This window comes from Oncorhynchus nerka, linkage group LG20 (assembly GCF_034236695.1).
Source record: "Oncorhynchus nerka isolate Pitt River linkage group LG20, Oner_Uvic_2.0, whole genome shotgun sequence".
In the NCBI taxonomy this organism is placed as follows: Eukaryota; Metazoa; Chordata; class Actinopteri; order Salmoniformes; family Salmonidae; genus Oncorhynchus; species Oncorhynchus nerka.
The window spans coordinates 36,600,022-36,618,332 of record NC_088415.1 but is presented as its reverse complement, the minus strand read 5'-3'; the positions used below and the strand labels follow the sequence as shown (position 1 = coordinate 36,618,332).

General features: G+C 39.6%; 1 protein-coding gene across 2 annotated transcripts; it reads right to left on the bottom strand.

Moving 5' to 3' along the window:
• Positions 1-4,889: 4,889 nt before the first annotated feature.
• On the bottom strand, positions 4,890-10,923 carry LOC115102416 (ORM1-like protein 2). Of its 2 annotated transcripts, none has more exons than XM_029622344.2 (4): positions 10,821-10,923; positions 9,192-9,366; positions 5,840-5,991; positions 4,890-5,650 (listed from the first exon to the last, which is right to left on the bottom strand). In XM_029622344.2, coding segments are annotated over exons 1-4 (465 nt in total). In that variant the 5' UTR covers positions 10,823-10,923; the 3' UTR covers positions 4,890-5,514. The 2 variants fall into 2 exon arrangements, with proteins under 2 accessions (XP_029478204.2, XP_029478206.2); XM_029622346.2 differs by lacking the exon at positions 10,821-10,923 and adding an exon at positions 10,451-10,811.
• Between the last annotated feature and the right edge of the window lie 7,388 nt (positions 10,924-18,311).

Sequence of the window (18,311 nt, the reverse complement as noted above, 5' to 3'; positions counted from 1 at the left end):
GGCTGGAACCTAGGAAGAAACCTAGAGAGGAACCAGGCTCTGAGGCGTGGCCAGTCCTCTTCTGGCTGTGCCAGATGGAAATGATTTAGAGTACATGGCCATTAAAGCCGGATTGTTCATTAAGATGTTCAAAAGTTTGTAGATCACCAGCAGAGTCAAATAATCACAGTGATTTATAGAGCACGTGTCAAATTAATTCCATGGAGGGCTGAGTGTCTGCAGGTTTTTTCTGCTCCCTTGTAATTGATTGATAAATTAAGGTCACTGATTAGTAAGGAACTCCCTCACCTGGTTGTCTAGGTCTTAATTGAAAGGAAAAAACAAAAACCAGCAGACACTTGGCCCTCCATGGAATGATTGTGACACCCATGTTACTTCTGAGGTGCTGACCTTTTGCACCACCTGTATATGTCAGTTGGCTTTTCAAATCTGAGCATTCAGAGGTCGAGACAGCAGGTGCGGTAGAGAGAGAGTCGAAACAGCAAGTCCTGAGCAAGGTAGCACGTCCGGTGAACAGGTCCAGTTTCCATAACCGCAGGCAGAATAACAGAACCTGGATGAGCAGCACGACCAGGTGGATTGGGGGCGGGGACTGCCAGGGGTCATCAGGCCAGTTAGTCCTGAGGCATTGTCCTAGGACTCAGGTCCTCCGGGAGGGAAGAGAGAAGAATTAGAGAGAGCATACTTAAGATCACACACGACACCAGATAAGACTGGAGAATTACACCAGATAGGACAGACTGGCCCTATCCTGCCGGCATAAATACTGGAGACAGGGTTCGGGGACACTGGCCCTTCCAAAGTTACCCTCGGACAGCATATCACAAGCATTGCCTTAAAAATGGATAATACTTTTATACTTTGAGATATTGTACTTTTGTATTCTGGCCTCTATTCTGTGTGGTAGAATTGGCTATGCATAAGCCTTTACAGATTTGGTGGCCAGGTAGTTGTGTACTGTTCATTGTAAATAATCATGTGGATGTCAAATTAATGATATCGTAAAATCCCACTTCATATCGAGACATAATTTCCACCAGTGGAAAGCCCACTCGCCTGTTGCTGTAGAAGGGGAATACTGAGAGGAGCATAAATCCCTAGAAAGGTGGTACTGAATGATGCATTGTCTGTATGAGTTGTACTGAAACTGCTATACATGAACAACAGGGGGTGCAATACACCTTTTATGTGGATATACAGTATTTCACAGTAAGCATACGGGTAACCTAATTTTGCAGTTACAGTAGTCTCTGGTGAGGTGGGTTTCCTCCCACAATAACCTGAAGTCAGAGAAGACTTATCTTTCCCCACCCATTTTTATGAGGTTCTCAAGCTACTCGGGGACAGTTACCTAGAATCCCCAAAGTTTTCCTGATTAGTAAGAGCAGAGAATGTTCAGAAAATGATATCCAAACTGAATAATGTATTTGTTTTTTTGTTCAAATTTTGGAAAAATATCTAGTTTCATGAGGAGTTGTGGTTTCTTTAAAAACTGATAGAATCATCCAGGAATATGCAGCTTTTATGTGAAACTTCTAGGGTACTTCTGATATGCTTCAGATAACAACCTATACTCTGAAATTCAGTTAATAAATGACACAGTCCCCCTGTATTTCAAATCAAATTTTATTTGTCACATACACATGGTTAGCAGATGTTAATGCGAGTGTAGCGAAATGCTTATGCTTCTAGTTCCGACAATGCAGTAATAACCAACAAGTAATCTAACTAACAATTCCTAAACTACTGTCTTATACACAGTGTAAGGGGATAAAGAATATGTACATAAGGATATATGAATGAGTGATGGTACAGAGCAGCATAGGCAAGATACAGTAGATGGTATCGAGTACAGTATATACATATGAGATGAGTATGTAAACAAAGTGGCATGGTTAAAGTGGCTAGTGATACATGTATTACATAAGGATGCAGTCGATGATGTAGAGTACAGTATATACGTATGCATATGAGATGAATAATGTAGGGTAAGTAACATTATATAAGGTAGCATTATTTAAAGTGGCTAGTGATATATTTACATAATTTCCCATCAATTCCCATTATTAAAGTGGCTGGAGTTGAGTCAGTGTCAGTGTGTTGGCAGCAGCCACTCAATGTTAGTGGTGGCTGTTTAACAGTCTGATGGCCTTGAGATAGAAGCTGTTTTTCAGTCTCTCGGTCCCAGCTTTCATGCACCTGTACTGACCTCGCCTTCTGGATGATAGCGGGGTGAACAGGCAGTGGCTCGGGTGGTTGATGTCCTTGATGATCTTTATGGCCTTCCTGTAACATCGGGTGGTGTAGGTGTCCTGGAGGGCAGGTAGTTTGCCCCCGGTGATGCGTTGTGCAGACCTCACTACCCTCTGGAGAGCCTTACGGTTGAGGGCGGAGCAGTTGCCGTACCAGGCGGTGATACAGCCCGCCAGGATGCTCTCGATTGTGCATCTGTAGAAGTTTGTGAGTGCTTTTGGTGTCAAGCCGAATTTCTTCAGCCTCCTGAGGTTGAAGAGGCGCTGCTGCGCCTTCTTCACAATGCTGTCTGTGTGAGTGGACCAATTCAGTTTGTCTGTGATGTGTATGCAGAGGAACTTAAAACTTGCTACCCTCTCCACTACTGTTCCATCGATGTGGATAGGGGGGTGTTCCCTCTGCTGTTTCCTGAAGTCCACAATCATCTCCTTAGTTTTGTTGACGTTGAGTGTGAGGTTATTTTCCTGACACCACACTCCGAGGGCCCTCACCTCCTCCCTGTAGGCCGTCTCGTCGTTGTTGGTAATCAAGCCTACCACTGTTGTGTCGTCCGCAAACTTGATGATTGAGTTGGAGGCGGGCGTGGCCACGCAGTCGTGGGTGAACAGGGAGTACAGGAGAGGGCTCAGAACGCACCCTTGTGGGGCCCCAGTGTTGAGGATCAGCGGGGAGGAGATGTTGTTGCCTACCCTCACCACCTGGGGGCGGCCCGTCAGGAAGTCCAGTACCCAGTTGCACAGGGCGGGGTCAAGACCCAGGGTGTCGAGCTTGATGACGAGCTTGGAGGGTACTATGGTGTTGAATGCCGAGCTGTAGTCGATGAACAGCATTCTCACATAGGTATTCCTCTTGTCCAGATGGGTTAGGGCAGTGTGGTTGAGATTGCATCGTCTGTGGACCTATTTGGGCGCTAAGCAAATTGGAGTGGGTCTAGGGTGTCAGGTAGGGTGGAGGTGATATGGTCCTTGACTAGTCTCTCAAAGCACTTCATGATGACGGAAGTGAGTGCTACGGGGCGGTAGTCGTTTAGCTCAGTTACCTTAGCTTTCTTGGGAACAGGAACAATGGTGGCCCTCTTGAAGCATGTGGGAACAGCAGACTGGTATAGGGATTGATTGAATATGTCCGTAAACACACCGGCCAGCTGGTCTGCGCATGCTCTGAGGGCGCGGCTGGGGATGCCGTCTGGGCCGGCAGCCTTGCGAGGGTTTTACTCACGTTGGCTGCAGTGAAGGAGAGGCCGCATGTTTTCGTTGCAGGCCGTGTCAGTGGCACTGTATTGTCCTCAAAGCGGGCAAAAAAGTTATTTCGTCTGCCTGGGAGCAAGACATCCTGGTCCGTGACTGGGCTGGATTTCTTCCTGTAGTCCGTGATTGACTGTAGACTGTATTTAACAGAATGCTGTTGATCGGCATAGTTATAAATACTGGCTTTGTAATTTTTGCATGTTGTAATTCAAAGGCGTGCATCATAAAATCAGTGATTGTGAAATAAAGTGGAAGCAGAACCACTGATTACCTGTTTTTAGGGTAAACTTGGATATTGATCATCAAGTAATGTGGTTGTAAATGGGGGTATCAACATGTATCCAGGGGGTATGGCTAATTGGTATTATTTTGCTGTATATTTATTTTAACAAGGCAAGTCAGTTAAGAACAAATTCTTATTTACAACGACGGCCTACCCTGGCCAACACTGGGACAATTGTGCGCCACCCTATGGGACTCCCAATCATGGCCGGATGTGATACAGCCTGGATTCGAACCAGGGACTGTAGTGATGCCTCTTGCACTGAGATGCAGTGTCTTAGACCGCTGCGCCACTCTGGATTTTCTGGTATTTAGGGACAAACACCCTATGCTTTGACTAACTAAAATGTTCACCTTGACAACCTTCAATATTACCAGGTTTCAGAATAGATTATCATCCTGTTAGCTACAATTCTCAAGCCAGGTGGTGCAACACTTTTGCTTTTCACTTCTACCTCTGAAAAGGTGACACAAATGTTGTTTGCATTCCAGACAGTGGGTGCGAGTCAGGCAACCCCATATGGGTTTCTGCAGTCTGACAGCTGATGGTGGAGCTACTATATCATTTGCATGTGCTTCCCAGGAAAAACAGATTGGCATATTCTACAGCGTAGTCAAATTATTACCCAGGACACCATTTCCACTACTTCCCCCAGGAGAGCAAACACACCACCTCAGTAGGGAGACACCTCATAACTGAAATGCAAACATGGTCATATCTCAGGCGGAAATCCCTGTTTTATCAGCACATCACAGGAAACGTGACAGGCCTCATGTAAAGTGTGTGGAGTTCCCCAGAATCCCCACACAGGCAATCTGAGAATTTACATGATGGTACGACCCCTCACTCCTGCACAATGTTACTATACTCCTGTGTTGCTTTTCCTCACTGCTGAACATTCCCCTTAGGTTTCCCTCTTATGTCATTCAAAACCCACACCATCCGTGGGATTAGATGAGAACAATCAATGCAATAATTAAACTTGTTCTTGTGTAATTATTAATCTGCTGCACAGTGCACTTGTGTGTGTACAAAATGGTAAGGATGTACCCCAAATTTCCAAACAAAAACAGGAAGTATTTCGATGTAGGCTGAAGAATCAAACCTGATATTGGAACATTTATTTTTAGGCACTATCACATATTGAGAATGCTCACATGGCAATGTATATCCAAGAGTCTTCACATGGATTGGTCAACAAACTAAATGAAAAAAATGTGGCAGCCAACTGAAAACTTTAAGGCACCACAAACATACTGGTGCCCACCATTCAATTTTTATGGCTGCCACTATCCTAAACTCTCTAATCACACATTCTAATGTGTGGACAAATACAAGTAATTATGAACACTTAGTTTTCAAGGTGATGAAGTTCACATTAAAGCTCTTTCTAGAAAATGGCAAATACATGTCATCCAACCAAAGAGAGAAGAATGGTTTGAGGATACATGCACATTGCACACAAACATGATAAATGTCATATAATGAAAATGAATATAGTGAAATAAAGCAGAGGCCACTCAGTAACTCTTAATCATTATAGCTTGGTGTTCATCACATTTTGCTTCCTTTGTTTTTGGGTCAGAGAGGTAACATGAGCTGTGCAATAAAAACAACTATTTCCTTCAAAACAGCTCAAAGTTACTGAACGTGTCTTCTTCACTTCCGCCTCTGGACCTTAGAAATAAACTACACATAAATAAAACATAAATCTGATACTATCCAGTTGTGTCAGTACTTATTGATCCCAAATATTCGTACTCCATGGAACAGGGGCAGCTTTGGAAGGAGGACACTGAGGAGAGAGCCTGTATTGACCAGGAAATGTGTGGCATCGTACTTGGTGTAGAAACTGGCAAGAATATACCTGAATAATTAACAGATGGTTTAGGGTTATTATTCAATGCTGATAACAAACAAGAATGCAATAATTCAATACTTACTCGTCTACATTAATCTATCATTGCAAGCCATAAGAAAAACTTAAACTTTAAAAAAAAGGTTTTGCTCCAAAAGCACATGGATAATACGAGTATGCACAAATGTTCTGTCTTACAGTACAATGGGTGAGATGGTGAGGAATTTGCGTGAGGATGTGAACTGGATGCCGTTGTCCATCTGTTCCCAGTGTGTGAGTAAACGAGCTTTGCCCTGGTCTGGTGTCTCAAAAGGAGTTCCTTTCACCGTGTGCAGAAACAAGTACATCACCTGTGGTGGACAGGTCACACATACACTATACTATACTATATAAAAGGATGTGGACTAGAGGTCGACCGATTAATTAGGGCCGATTTCAAGTTTTCATAATAAATCGGTAATCAGCCTTTTTGGATGCCGATTACATTGCAATCCATGAGGAGACTTTTTGGCAGGCTTGACCACCTGTTACACGAGTGCAGCATCAAAAGGACCTTGTGGCTGCAAGGAGCCAAGGTAAGTTGCTAGCTAGCGTTAAACTTATCTTATAAAAAACAATCAATCTTTACATAATCACTAATTAACTACACAGGGTTGATGATATTACTAGGTTAACTAGCTTGTCCTGCGTTGCATATAATCAATGCGGTGTTTGTTCATTTATCATCGAATCACAACCTACTTCAACTTTGCCAAACAGGTGATGATTTATCAAAAGCACATTCGTGAAAAACGAAAAATCATTACAAATGTACCTAACCATAAACATCAATGCCTTCCTTAAAATCAATGCACAGAAGTATATTTTATTAAACCTGCATATTTAGTTAAAAGAAATGCATGATAGCAGACAATATTAACTAGGGAAATTGTGTCACTTCTCGTGTTCAGTGTAAGCAGAGTCAGGGTACAGTTTAAGTCGGAAGTTTACATACACCTAAGCCAAATACATTTACACTCAGTTTATAACAATTCCTGACATTTAATCCCAGTAAAGATTCCCTGTTTTAGGTCAGTTAGGATCCCCACTTTATTTTTAGAATGTGAAATGTCAGAATAGTAGTAGAGAGAATGATTTATTTCAGCTTTTATTTATTTCATCACATTCTCAGTGGGTCAGAAGCTTACATACACTCAATTAGTATTTGGTAGCATTGACTTAATTTTTTTTACTTGGGTCAAACTTTTCGGGTAGCCTTCCACAAGCTTCCCACAATAAGTTGGGTGAATTTTGGCCCATTCCTCCTGACAGAGCTGGTGTAACTGAGTCAGGTTTGTAGGTTTGCAGTTCTGCCCACAAATATTCTATAGGACTTTGTGATGGCCACTCCAACACCTTGACTTTGTTGTCTCTAAGCCATTTTGCCACAACTTTGGAAGTATGCTTGGGGTCATTGTCCTTTTGTAAGACCCATTTGCGACCAAGCTTTAACTTCCTGACTGATGTCTTGAAATGTTGCTTCAATATATCCACATATTTTCCTCCCTCATGATGGCATCTATTTTGTGAAGTGCACCAGTCCCTCCTGCAGCAAAGCACCACCACAACATGATGCTGCCACCCCTGTGCTTCACGGTTGGGATGGTGTTCTTCGTTTCTCCAAAAAGTACGATCTTTGTCCCCATGTGCAGTTGCAAACCGTAGTCTGGCTTTTTTATGGAGGTTTTGGAGCAATGGATTCTTCCTTGCTGAGCGACCTTTCAGGTTATGTCGATATAGGACTCGTTTTACTGTGGATATAGATACTTTTGTACCCGTTTCCTCCAGCATCTTCACAAGGTCCTTTGCTGTTGTTCTGGGATTGATTTGAACTTTTCGCACCAAAGAATGTTCATCTCTAGGAGACAGAACGCGCCTCCTTCCTGAGCGGTATGACGGCTGCGTGGTCCCATGGTGTTTATACTTGCATACTATTGTTTGTACAGATGAACGTGGTACCTTCAGACATTTGGAAATTGCTCACGAGGATGAACCAGACTTGTGAAGGTCTACAATTTATTTTCTGAGGTCTTGGCTGATTTATTTTGATTTTCCCATAATGTCAAGCAAAGAGGCACGGAGTTTGAAGGTAGGCCTTGAAATACATCCAAAGGTACACCTCCAATTGACTCAAATGTTGTCAATTAGCCTATCAGAAGCTTCTAAAGCCATGACGTCATTTTCTGGAATTTTCCAAGCTGTTTAAAGGCACAGCCAACTTAGTGTATGTAAACTTCTGACCCACTGGAATTGTGATACAGTGAATTATAAGTGAAATAATCTGTCTGTAAACAATTGTTGGAAAAATGACTTGCACAAAGTAGATGTCTTAACTGACTTGCCAAAACTATAGTTTGTTAACAAGAAATTTGTGGAGTGGTTGAAAAATTAGTTTTAATGACGCCAACCTAAGTGTATGTAAACTTCCGACTTCAACTGTATATGGAACAGTTTGGGCCACCTGGCTCGTTGTGAACTGTGTTTCTTCCTAACAAAGACCGTAATTAATTTTCCAGAATTTTACATAATTATGACATAACATGGAAGGTTGTGCAATGTAACAGCAATATTTAGACTTAGGGTTGCCACCCGTTTGACAAAATACGAATGGTTACGTATTTCACTGAAAGAATAAACGTTTTGTTTTCAAAATTATTTTTTCCGGATTTGACCATATCAATGACCAAAGGCTGGTATTTCTGTGTGTATTTCTGTGTTATAATAATTAAGTCTATAATTTGATATTTGATATAGCGGTGGTAGGCAGCAGCAGGCTCGTAAGCATTCATTCAAACAGCAGTTTACTGCGTTTGCGAGCCGCTCTTAGCAATGCTTGAAGCACAGCCCTGTTTATGACTTCAAGCCATCAACTCCCGGGATTAGGCTGGCAATACTTAAAGTGCCTATAAGAACATCCAATTGTCACAGGTATATGAAATATAAATGTTATAGAGAAATAGTTGACGCGTCATAATTCCTATAAAAACTACAACCTAAAACTTCTTAACTGGGAATATTGAACCACCAGCTTTCATATGTTCTCATGTTCTGAGCAAGGAACTTAAACGTTAGCTTTTTTACATGGTACATATTGCACTTTTACTTTCTTCTCCAACATTGTGTTTTTGCATAATTTAAACCAAATTGAACATGTTTCATTATTTATTTGAGACTAAATAGATTTTATTTATGTATTATATTAAATTAAAATAAAAAGAGTTCATGTTCATTCAGTATTGTTGTAATTGTCATTTTTATAAATATACATAAAAATCGGCCGATTAATCGTTATCGGCGTTGAAAAATCATAATCGGTCGACCTCTACAACAGACACACTTATTAGTCATTACAATGTCATAACACAAGTCCACATTACTCTACTGTTCAGAATTATGGGGATCCAATAACTTAAATAGCTATATCTATCAAAAAGAGTGGCTTAAATATAGTTAAATGTCGTCTACATTTGATTGGAAAAACAAAAAACAAACTATAAATACTTGTTCTGACCAGATTATGGATGACATTTGTGAGGGTCCAGACAAGGGGCACTGTGAGGACAGGGATACTCAACAGGATGACGTGCAGCACGGTGACCAGCAGTAGGTATGCCAGCCAGATCCCTCTGCTGTTCATTACCTGCGTGTTGGGGTTCACCTCACTGTGAGCCACACCCACATTCATCCTGAGGGAACAGAGGCTGATTACAAATGATGGTCATTGGACATTGAAGCTTGATACAGGAAACATTGAAGCTTCATGCAGGTAAGGAATATACTGGATCTAGGCCTACGGCTTGGGAAATTCCTATTAATTTCTAGAATTGAAGTATGATATTAAATGGAACATTTGAAAGAGCAGATTTTTTGATTGGTATATGAATAACAAAATCTATAATTAAATTCTGTGAAAATTACTAAACAAAGGGAGAATGAGTACATCATTTGCATATTTCACAGTTCCCTCAATTACTCATTTCATAGATCAACGTGAGAAGATGAGGTAGGCTATGTCAGATATAGAACATTGATGTCAAGTGGGAAGTAAAAATCTAGCGGCCTAGTTCTCCTTCCAGTATACCACTAGGTCAGGTAAAAGTGACCATCTGTTACCGGATCCTATTATCATGGGTAGGTAGCTATCAATATACTCTACATATTTCATGGCTTGTATAAAAAATATATATATATATATATTCCAATCCAAGTGTATTTGAGAAATTGAGAATTCTGTCACTGATCCCCACAGCCATGATCCCTCCCTCAGACTGGCTAACTACTACGAAAACTAGCTAATATCTTGTTGTGGATATAGTAAGTGGGTCTAACATCAACTCATCTGACTGAGTAGCTCAGGCCACTTTAGTCCTTATTTGGTGACTACAGCCGGTCATTTAGAAGTCAGCTATTAGTTAGCTAGCTCTTTAAGTTAAATGGACAATCAGCAGTTCCTACGTCCATTTTCATACTTACATGTACCCATTGATTTAAAAAATATATATGACTTACAAATGCCTTAGTTCAACTGTCGTACCCCATCAGAACCCAAAATATATGCTTGTTTTACTCCAATGTTTGTAAACAAAGTAAATGTAAACAAACACTGTATTGCATAATAAACATGGTTAAAACTACCCTTGCAAAAGAAGTGCAGTACAAGTGAGATAAATGCAGTCAACTGTGGTATTGCAGATACTGTACTGCAGTTATACTGCAACTGCAGTTACACTGCAAAATTACTGCAGTAAAAAAAACACTGTGCATACGTACTTCAGTTATACTGCAAACTGTTTTTGATATCATGGATGGTCAGCCCTGTCTTTGAATTTGAGAGCGTTTACAATTCTCAAGCCCCATACACGCGCTTTATACCGAAACAGTGGTGGGGAATCGCTTTGTTATTGTTTCCACCGCCGATTGCTGCTTTAACTAGCTAGCTAGCTAAAAGTCTATCTAACTAGCAAGCTAACTCCACCAGCAAGCTGGCTAGCTAGCTACTGTAGCTAAATAACAACAGCTGTTTGTGCCGTGAAAACTAAAATGAATCTGCAAAATCTATTTAGATTATGTGAATATGTGCTAACACATGACATTTAGCACTTTGGATCAAACTTTCCTTACAATCTAGCTAGAAACTCACATGTTGTTGTAACCAGGAAATCACTCAACTTGCTCATTCCATTGCTCGTTTAGGATTGGCTGTAATGGTGCCATGTCAGTTATTATCAGAATCGGATTTTACTGCACAACAGCTTCCCAATAATAAAGTTAAAACGAGTGAGCGGCAGTGGTGTAAAGTACTCAATAAAAATAAATAATAATACTTAAGTCGTTTTTTGGGGTATCTGTACTTTACTTTACTATTTATATTTTTGCCTACTTTTACTACATTCCCAATTAAAATAATGACATTTTTACTCCATACCCTTTCCCTGACACCCAAAAGTACTCGATACAGTTTGACAGGAAAATGGTCCAATACACATACTTATCAAGAGAACATCCCTAGTCATCCCTATCGTTTGTAAATTATGTCTGACTGTTGGAGTGTGCCCCTGGCTACCCGTCAATTGAAAAAACTAGAAAATTGTGCGGTCTAGTTTGCTTAACATACGGAATTTGAATGGTTTATACTTTTACTTTGTCTTTTGAGTACATTTGAGCAATTCCATTGACTTTTAATACTTAAGTTTATTTAAAACCAAATACTTTTAGACTTTTACTCAAGTAGTATTTTACTTGGTGACTTTTACTTGAACTTAAGTCCTTTTCTCTTAAGGTATCTTTACTATTACTCAAGTATGACAATTCAGTACTTTTTCCACAACTGATGAGCGGGCAGAAAAAAACAAATATGCATAATTTTTGGGGGGAGAAATAAAATACAAAATAATGTTTTTGCTTATGTATTACCAGTACGTCAGTGTGCTTTTTAATTAAATGTCTTCAAAAGAGTTCTGCCCAGTCAGTGAAGGAATGAGTCATAAAACAAACTTCCTTGTATATATTAGCTTATGTGCACTGAGTGCAAGTTCCTTTTTTGGGGAAAGTGAGTACAACATTATTTTTTGACAGTTTAAATTACTGTCAACATTACGTAATCATTATTGGAAGGAAGTGTAGTCAGCATTATACGTCTACCCACAATAATAGACATATTGAAGTATGGGGCAACAATAGGAAGCTGTGCACCTCCATGAAGAATAACAGGAAGGTTTTAGGAAAGCACAGCTTCCTTCTTATGTAGTGTAGTGCTTGACTGCAGTTTGAGAAATCATGTAACAGCCATTAGAGATTCCTTGATGACCTCCCTAGCATAGATTATTAGCTGTTGAATAATATTTATTATTACAGTAGATCAGGGGCAGACTGGGAAAATAATTTGACCCTGGCAATTTATCACCACCAGCCCACGTCACTGCACTTCCAGTGGGGATTCAATAGAGATTAATTACATACATCTGTATGTGCACTAACTAATATCATAGGCTAATTAAATTGGGGTTCATCACCTGAGGTGGAAACACAAAACACAGTTGTAGGCTACTACCCATGAGACCATTCCCTCACAATGGCCGGTTCACAATTCGCGCTCCATATCTCAAAGCCATATCAAATATCTTGGTTGTAAAATAATTGCTATTGAGCTGAATATTGAAAGGTGATAAATACAAATTATACCTACAGAAAGATTAAACCCTCCACTCTTCGACAGGGCCAAGTGTACGAAGATTCCTAAGCTGTGTTTTCCCACAATTGCATTTTTAAATGTTATATGATCAGAACAAATTTTCTCTCAAGCATATGGGAGGAGAGAAGAGTGCCTGGCTCATCACAGCAGCAGGCCCCAGCAAGGGCACAGGCACAGGGGCAGGGCAGACACTTTCATTACATGAATCCATGAGGATAATAGTTTTTGACCAATTTATAGTTTTAGCTGCCCCAAAAAATAAGAAATTTTGAGTGAGGTGACAATGTAGAATGTGCTCTTTCTAGGTTTGTAGGCACCCTTTCCGTTTTTTACGATCCATGATCTTGGCTGTCTAACTGATGACAGAGTCTGAGCAGGTCTCTTTGCTAATGCTGCATTTGACTTTGAATGAGTTTGCGTGACCTCAGCTCAGCCTATCAGAAAACAGTCCCGGCCTATCTTGGTAGGGGGGCCGGCCTTTGCCCATTGATCAGCTAAAGGCTCATTATATACTGAACAAAAATATGAACGAAACATGTAACAATTTCAAAGACGATCCCACAGGTGAAGAAGCCCGATGTGGAGGTCCTGGGCTGGCATATTTACGCATGGTCTGGGGTTGTGATGCCAGTTTTACATATTGCCAAATGTTCCAAAACGACATTAGAGGCAGTTTATGTCTGGTGGACATTCCTGCAGTCAGCATGTCAATTGCATGCTCCCTCAAACTTGAGACATCTGTGGCATTGTGACGTGTGACAAAACTGCACATTTTAAAGTGGCCTCTTATTGTCTCAAGCACAAGGTGCACCTGTGTAATGATCATGCCGTTTAATCAGATTATTGATATGCCACACCTGTCAGGTGGATGGATTATCTTGGCAAATGATAAATGCTCACTAACAGGGATATGAATAAATGTGTGCACAAAATTTGAGAGAAATAAGCTTTTTGTGCTTATGGAAAAGTCTGTGTTTTTTTCAGCTCTAGAGACATGGTTCCAACACTTTACATGTTGCATTTATATTTTTGTTTAGTGTAGATTAGAACAACGGAGAAATTGCTCAAAAACAAAAAAAAAACATATTTTTCATTGTTTTATTTTTATCAGCAACAAGAAATTGGGAGTGTGTGTCAATTTTGACTAGCCCAGCCATCTAAAAAAATGGTCCAGCCCATCTGGCATTTTCCAGAATTGAAAGGTGGTCACTCCACCGCTACAGTAGATGTAAGGGCAAAAATAGCCATGTTATTGACACAACAAGATATCACAACAAGAGTTTAAAGTAAAAAGTTATTTATTTTTTTAAGCAATTTAACACGTGGAAAATTATATCCAATAATAAATACATTTTGTTAAAAAAATATTACATTGGCAGATAAATAGGTGTTAACATAGATGAAATAAGTTAAATAATTAAATATGTTAAAAATATGTTAAGTTACTTCACATTTTCATACATTTGATAAATATATTAATATGGATAGATACATATATAAATACATTCCTAAATATAAACAACTGTTCCAAAGTGGAACACAGGCAGATATATAAGTGTGTTAATGAAATGTTTATGAAACATTGTAACAACATACAACACCACAAAAGTTACTTGTCATTTCAGACTATTTTGATCAAATTGATCATACAATTAATGTAGATGTCCATCTACTACTATGTTGTCTAATACTGAAACAGATCACAGATGACGAATCAATTGTGGCCTGCTTCGCAGCTTTAGATACAATATTTAGGCGAATCCATTATGTGTTTTGCAGGATCACCAGGGGCAAAGACCCGAGCCATGAGGATGGAGAAGGAGAACAGCTTCTCAATATTGTCACGGCATAGTCCTGGCTCTTCCCAGCTCTTCACTTCCTGCCACTTCTCTTCTGAATGAGGATGGGGCTCCTACAAACCAATTAAGAGTAAGGATATGCAACCCCTCAATTAATAAGTTATTGAAATATGATTCTGTAGATTGAGAGATCAGTAGGTTCAGACTTCAAATACACTGGACTTACCTTCAATTCTAAAAGGAGTTTTTTCACTACTGTGTTCACCATCTTTCCAGTTTTTGCACAGTTATTCTTGAACTGACTAATTATCCCAAATACTGTACTGTAGTTCTTCAGAGCAAAAACCATCTTCTTAAGACAAGGCTTAGGTGGACCATGGTTAAAAAAAAGACAAACGGTGATTAATTATTTCAGTTTTGTACACTTGGTGTTGTGTATTTGTTTCTCATTTGTGGCTGACAGATGATAGAATTAGTTAGTTCTTTAAACATTTTGAAAAAAATTGCATGTGTATAACCATTGACCACATATGTGCTTTATTAAAGTTGTTGGTCCAAGTGAATTCACTATCAGAATGGAAGTTGTGACTTACCATTGAATCTGCTCTTAGGTTTTTTGGATCACATTTGTCTGTGGCTTCCACCAGCACTCTTGGCCCTTTGACAACTCTTTCCACATTTTTCAAATGACTGAGCTCCTGCAGGACATGATAAAATGTTTCAGAGGCAGATTCAATACAAGTTTCCTACCTGTAGCAGGCACCTATTAATTTCCACTTCTAACGGTCTGACTACCCACTGGGCACAGATGTCAGTTCAGCATCTAGTTTTGATTTACATTTGATTGAGTTGTCAACTAAAGTGAATTTAACTTTTCTTTTTAAACACAATGTCATTGGATTTCGGTTAAGAAAAGTTATGCGGAAAAATGACGAAATGCTCTTAAATGTATTACTTTTGTCAAATCCAATACATTTCCCACGTTGTTTCAACGTCATCACATTGATTTTTGGGGTTGAAATAAAGTGGAAACAACGTTATTTGAACCAGTTTTTAACCAATAGGTACCAAATAGCCCACAAAAGCATCAATAACCAGGGTAGTTTAGGCCTACTTTAATTCAGTTTTATCATCACCCTACCATTAGCAATACTGAATACTGATGATAAACCACTTACCTCAGTTAAGAGTCTTTTAGCAAGTTCATTTAGTTTTAAAGAGCCCTCTGTGACTTCATTCCAACTGATTCCAACTGTTTGATTAACTGGAGCGCCTAATGCAACTGTAAATACCGCAAGAAGGCCAACAACGGTTATGAACGGCAGGTACATGTCTCTGATTTCTTCTACGATTGATTGCAGTTCTGCAGGTCCGTATTGCATGTGTTTATAAATCGCCGTTTCGGTGACATTGCAGCGGAGTCCCTGTCCATTTATATGCTTAGACAGACCGGTGAGTCACGCGAGGACTTTCCCGGGGCATCCTTCAGGTGAGTTTTAGCCTATAGCCAGTAGAGATCAAATGTGTAGTTTCGTTTTCGTTAATGCTGTCCACACCATATTGTAAAGAATGTGTTTGCAAAGCATTTGACTATTTTCCAATGACCAATGAACAAATGTTGTCTATTTATCATTGAAATTATTGTAGCGTATGTGTTCACCTGACAGTATGAGTGCAGACAATAAATGCACTTATACCCTATTAAATTTGTAGAGCTTGGGACTTTTATAGAAAATAAGTATGCAAGCTAAAAGTCTTAATTAGCCTAATCGACCCAAACGCACACCTATTCATCAAATGGTTCATAGCGAATACAATTGTTTTGAAGCCTAATTGCTGTTTTATTCAAATGTTTGTCTTATTTATTTAAAAAGGTATTAAACTGGTTATTTAATAGGCTTAGCCCTAGATATTTAAGTTTAAAGTACTCTTGCCTGATGAATATTCCCCCAAAATAAAACCACTTTTTAATAAAAGTATGTTTTATATTTGATAAAATACATTAAGCCAACAACTCTGCATATTGATTCAAACTCTTTCAAACTTTTTGACTCAAAATTATACAAGAAGAATTTCAATTGAGGACATTTCATTGATGACATTTCCTCAATGACTCTTGTTGACTGGCTCTGTCATCATCATTTACAGATGGATTTCCTCTTTTGTAATGTATTTTGCAGTTTGGCATCTGTAGAACTACAGCTTTCAAGTGAAATTAGCCAACATTTGTTACATAAAGAACCACTGTGAAATGTACATTACTGGCTTCTAATGTGTGGGGCTGTGAGTAGTGTAAACTTTCCGCTTGCTTCTTGAGCCCCTGACAAATTCTCTTCATGAGAAGAATATTTTGTTGACCACTAAAATGGAGGTTAGGCCTACACTGAAAAGTACACAGGCAAATACCGCAATGAATAAAGTCATTGTTATGTATAAGTATGAGAACACACCTATTGTTCTTTGTTTAAATTAGAGAACATGTTTTTATTTCACAAGGAAAGATAAAGGGAAGGAAATGTAGAACAGAAATGTATTCAAATTCGCTGGTCTGGTGGAGCCAATGCGTGAATATGCATGATCAACACAAAAATGTATTCAGTTGAGAACAGGCAATTCCTAAAACACAAACACTTGCCAACAGGCCTGTATTAGAATAGTCTATGTTCTGATTCCCACCCAGGTTCAAAACATACATTTCATCAGATCTAGATTAGGCCTAAGCATATTCTTGACAAAAAAAAAAAAAAAAACATTCAATTGTGTAGGCCTACTGCACAGGCAAAGAGGTGAGAGTTCAAGGATTTACTTTTCACTGTCAAATTAACATTAGACTACCAACACTTTACCTTCAATCAATTAACATCGAGGGTTTGGAATAACATCAAGACGAAGCAGCTGCGTTATAAGTGGGATGCACTGTTGAGTGCAACATCCCAAGGGGTTCGTACTGATTGAATGGACATTGTGACAGCCGGTTAAATGGTGTCCCTTGAGAAAGCAAGAACAAGATGCATGTCAGTATTATCATAAGGAGACGTATACTTGGTATATGTAGGAGGAATGGAGGGAAAAGAGAGGCAAAGGAGGTCTAAGAGAGAGAGGGAGGAAGATGGTGAGCTTGAGTCAGTTACAAATGGCAGAAAAAGGGAGATGGTTTGTTAAAGAAGAATGGTAGAAAGTGTAAGCAAAGTGAGCTGAAGGCAGGAGGAGAAATGGAAAGGAATGAGGACAAAGCATCGGAGGTGGTAGGTGTGGTGAAGTTCTCGGAGCCCGAGGCTTGCACCAAGGGTTGGGATAAAGATGAGTCTGTGACAGTAGGAGTGAAGTTTTTGGAAAAAGTGGCCCCTTGCCTTTTGGCTTATCGATTTGTGGTTTCAGGGTGGGTGAAAACAGAGTTGGATACTATGGAATCGGTGAGGGTAGAAGGAGCTCTGCGTTATACGAATGGGAGCAAGAAATATGAATTGTTTCACTCTCAACAAAAGTGTGCCATTGAAAGGAGTGATTACTGGGGTAGCAGTAAATGTTAAAGTTGACCAACTGAAGGGGAAGATTCCCGGTGTTTGTGATGCTCGTCATTTGGTGCGACGCAGATGTTGAGTCTTTGCCTGACATAGTGATGTTAGGATATATAAGTATCCTGAGAGGAGTGGTGTGAGTAGGAGATCTGTACCAGTACAGAAGAATAGGCCAACAAGTGATATATGTTTCAGTAAGATTGAATGTTTTGCATTTATAGCAATGGTTATCAACTGTACTGCAGGGATGGAATGTATAAGTTGCAGAAAATAGAGGTTGTGGTGACAGCTGCAGAGAAGTATTTGGGTGTGCGAGACTTGACATCAGAAGAGTTACAGGGTGTGTTAAGTGGTGATGTCCCATCCTTTCAGGTTGTTGGCATGAGGTAGGACTAAATATATTTAAATAGTGGAGAAGGGTGATATTTATATTTTATTTATTTTTTGTTGATAGTGTAGTGTTAGATGGTAGGGTATTTGTTTATTTATTTTTCAAGCAAAGTATAAGGGAGTTGTACTCCAGTTTAGTAGGTGGCAGTAATGCAACATATTGGATGAAGAATAAGAACATTGAGGGTTGGTTCTGAACTTTGTCGTTTCGTGAACGTAGCGACACTACTTGC